This window comes from Stegastes partitus, unplaced genomic scaffold (assembly GCF_000690725.1).
Source record: "Stegastes partitus isolate 25-593 unplaced genomic scaffold, Stegastes_partitus-1.0.2 Scaffold422, whole genome shotgun sequence".
NCBI lineage: Eukaryota > Metazoa > Chordata > Actinopteri > Pomacentridae > Stegastes > Stegastes partitus.
This window is the reverse complement of record NW_007578153.1, coordinates 436239-438844: the sequence shown is the minus strand read 5'-3', so window position 1 is coordinate 438844 and position 2606 is coordinate 436239. Positions and strand designations below refer to the sequence as shown.

The 2606-nt window shown below is 47.0% G+C and overlaps 1 protein-coding gene across 1 annotated transcript in view; it reads right to left on the bottom strand.

Annotated features, from left to right (window-relative positions):
* Positions 1 to 2606, bottom strand: part of rnf168 (ring finger protein 168) — a 16599-nt gene that overhangs the window by 8603 nt on the left and 5390 nt on the right. Inside the window, exons 2-3 of the mRNA XM_008285915.1 lie at positions 2334 to 2576; positions 1714 to 1784 (exon numbers count right to left, since the gene is read on the bottom strand). Of these exons, the coding sequence (XP_008284137.1) occupies positions 1714 to 1784; positions 2334 to 2576 (314 nt within the window). The remainder of the gene's footprint in view (positions 1 to 1713; positions 1785 to 2333; positions 2577 to 2606) is intronic.

The following is a 2606-nucleotide window of genomic DNA, read 5'->3' as shown; positions in this document are numbered from 1 at the left end:
TACAGAAAGTGAAGTGAGACTAATTCTTGACTTTACCTGTGTGATGTAAATATAAAGGTGGAGGTGATATAAAGGTCACGTCGTCCTGAAACCTAAAGGACGTTTATCACGGAAATCAGCAGTCGTACAGACAATCAGATTTTCAGCCAGTCAAGGATTTCAACAAATGAACACATGAATTAAATACTGACAGGCACTTTATTAAACCTCCAGCTGGTTCTGGTCCCAGTTTACAGCATTTGTCTTCTTCTTCTGTTTTAACAGGACACACCACAGAAATCTGCTGTCAGCTGGGTGCAGTTCTGTTGGACTCGTCTGACCAGATGCTGAAATCCAGCTGTGAGGTGACGGTTCACCACCAGGAATCAGAGAGCTGCAGCTGTAACTCCACAAAAGCAGGATCCACCTTTATTCTGCTTTCTGACAGTTTGAGCAGGACTGAAAGCAGGTGAGACGTCCCTGAACCCAGCTCCATCCAGAAAATCTCTGTTTATTGCTACTTATAGGAGGCAGTCATCATTTTCAGCTTTTACAGATTTCACCAGAACAATGCAGCTAATACATTTGTTGTTCTCACTGCAGCGAAAGTTTCAGCTGTAAGGAAAATGTTCAGTAGTTTACAGTCGACAGCTTATAAAACACTAAAGCTTCAGCTCCAAACAGAAGCACGATGACTGACACTTTCTGCATTTCTAACCTCCCAAGTCAAGATGTTTAAAATCCCAAAACAAGTTTTAACAGGAGCAGAATAATTCAAACGAATATTCTGTCTTTAACATGAGAGGTGCAAAATGCTTTGCGGATGAATACACGGTTCACCAAAAAATAGTCCTCCCGAAAACTACAAACTGATGTGTAGTTAGTGTTTGTGTACAAATAATAAACTACATAAAATATCTTCACATGTGAGCTTCATCAAAACACCTGAGATCAATAATAAAACCTGGAATATTGAATTCATGAAGTCCTTCAATAGCTATAGCTTAGCATGAAGGCTNTCTGCTCCACCTGGACGTTTGTAGCTTCAGTCGATGCTAACGTTAGCTTTGCGGCTAACCTTAGCGCTGATCATAGCAGTTCGTTGACGCTGTTAGCAACTAACTGCTAGCAGCTAGCAGTTACAGGATGAAGACACACAGGAGGCAGCTATCTGCTAGCCGGTAACGACAAGAATATCCGGTCAGTTCATACTGACACAACGGAACCTTAAGTTTGCGGCGTCAGCACAGGAGAATCACAACTTTACCGGAGAAACTAGCCGTGTTTACGGAGCCTGACGCGTTAGCACCGAATACCCGCCAGGCTACGCTACTGGCACAATGCGCATGCGCCTACAACTGAAGTTTTAATATGGTTTGTCAGCAGCGGTTCAGGTTCGTTAGCGCCACCTTGTGCTCCGGAGTCAGTCTGATCCCGGATTATTTGTCAGGTGATTCCAATATAAAGATCCATCCATCATCTCTACACCTTAATCCTCACCAGGGTCATTGGGGGGCGGAGCCTATCCCAGCTGACTCAGGGTGAAGGCAGGTTCACCTGGACAGGTAACCAGTCTATCACAGGGCTACACTTAGAGACAGACANACCCCAACGTACCCCATCTTACTCCTACGTACCCCATCATACCCCAGCGTACCCCATCTTACCCCAGCGTACTCCATTTAACCCCAACGTACCCCAGGACCCCAGGCCTCCACCTGCAGGGAAACTTACTTTGGTGATCTGGTCCTCGTATTCCTGCCGCAGCTCTCCAGGTTCACTGAGTCGATGAAAACACTCCGACACTGCACACAGAGGACACGTAAACACTACAGCAGCTGGGATTTCTGTCTTGTGCTGACTGAAACGCGATTGTATTTTTGGTTAAATGTATGTTGCAGGAAGGTTGCAGCTGCGTTTTTCTACACCAGAGAACATCATGAATCTGATCAATAAACACTGCATTTCTTTTTTTTTCTTCTTCTTTTTTTTTTTGGCCTTTTTGCCTTTTGTCGATAGGAAAGTTGAGAGACAGGCAGGACGGTGGGGGAGAAGAATGGGGGAAGAACCTGCAGGAAAGGGTCATGAGCGGGACTCAAACCCAAGGCCTCTACCTGTAGCCCCTGAACATGGGACTAGAACGCCACACCACCACGCCCCCTAGTGCTGTGGTGGTGGAACTGCAGAGCGACAGACACTGCAGCACACAAATATAAATACTGAAGTGTTGATTCCCCACAGGAGCATGAATCCAGATCAGACTAATTTTCTAATCAATCCAGTCCACGTTTACATCCAGCAGCAGCTTCCTGACCTTCAGCCGGCATTGTGAGTATTATGGGATGTCTGTGTACCTGGGCGGTCGTCGTCCACGGCGTCCTGCCCGCTGAGGCGGCGCTGACACTGCAGAGGAAACAAGTTCTGGATCTGCTGCCACAGCTGCTGGTTCACCAGAGAGTTGTTCCTGCTGTTCAGCCGAGCCCACGTGGAGACTCTTCTTCTGCACAGAGGGCAGCACAGCGTGGCCTTATCCACCGACTCCAGGAAGCAGCCCTGCCGCACACAGACACACAACACAGTAACACAATGAGCACCAACTGAACGGAGCACAGACCAACTATCACAAT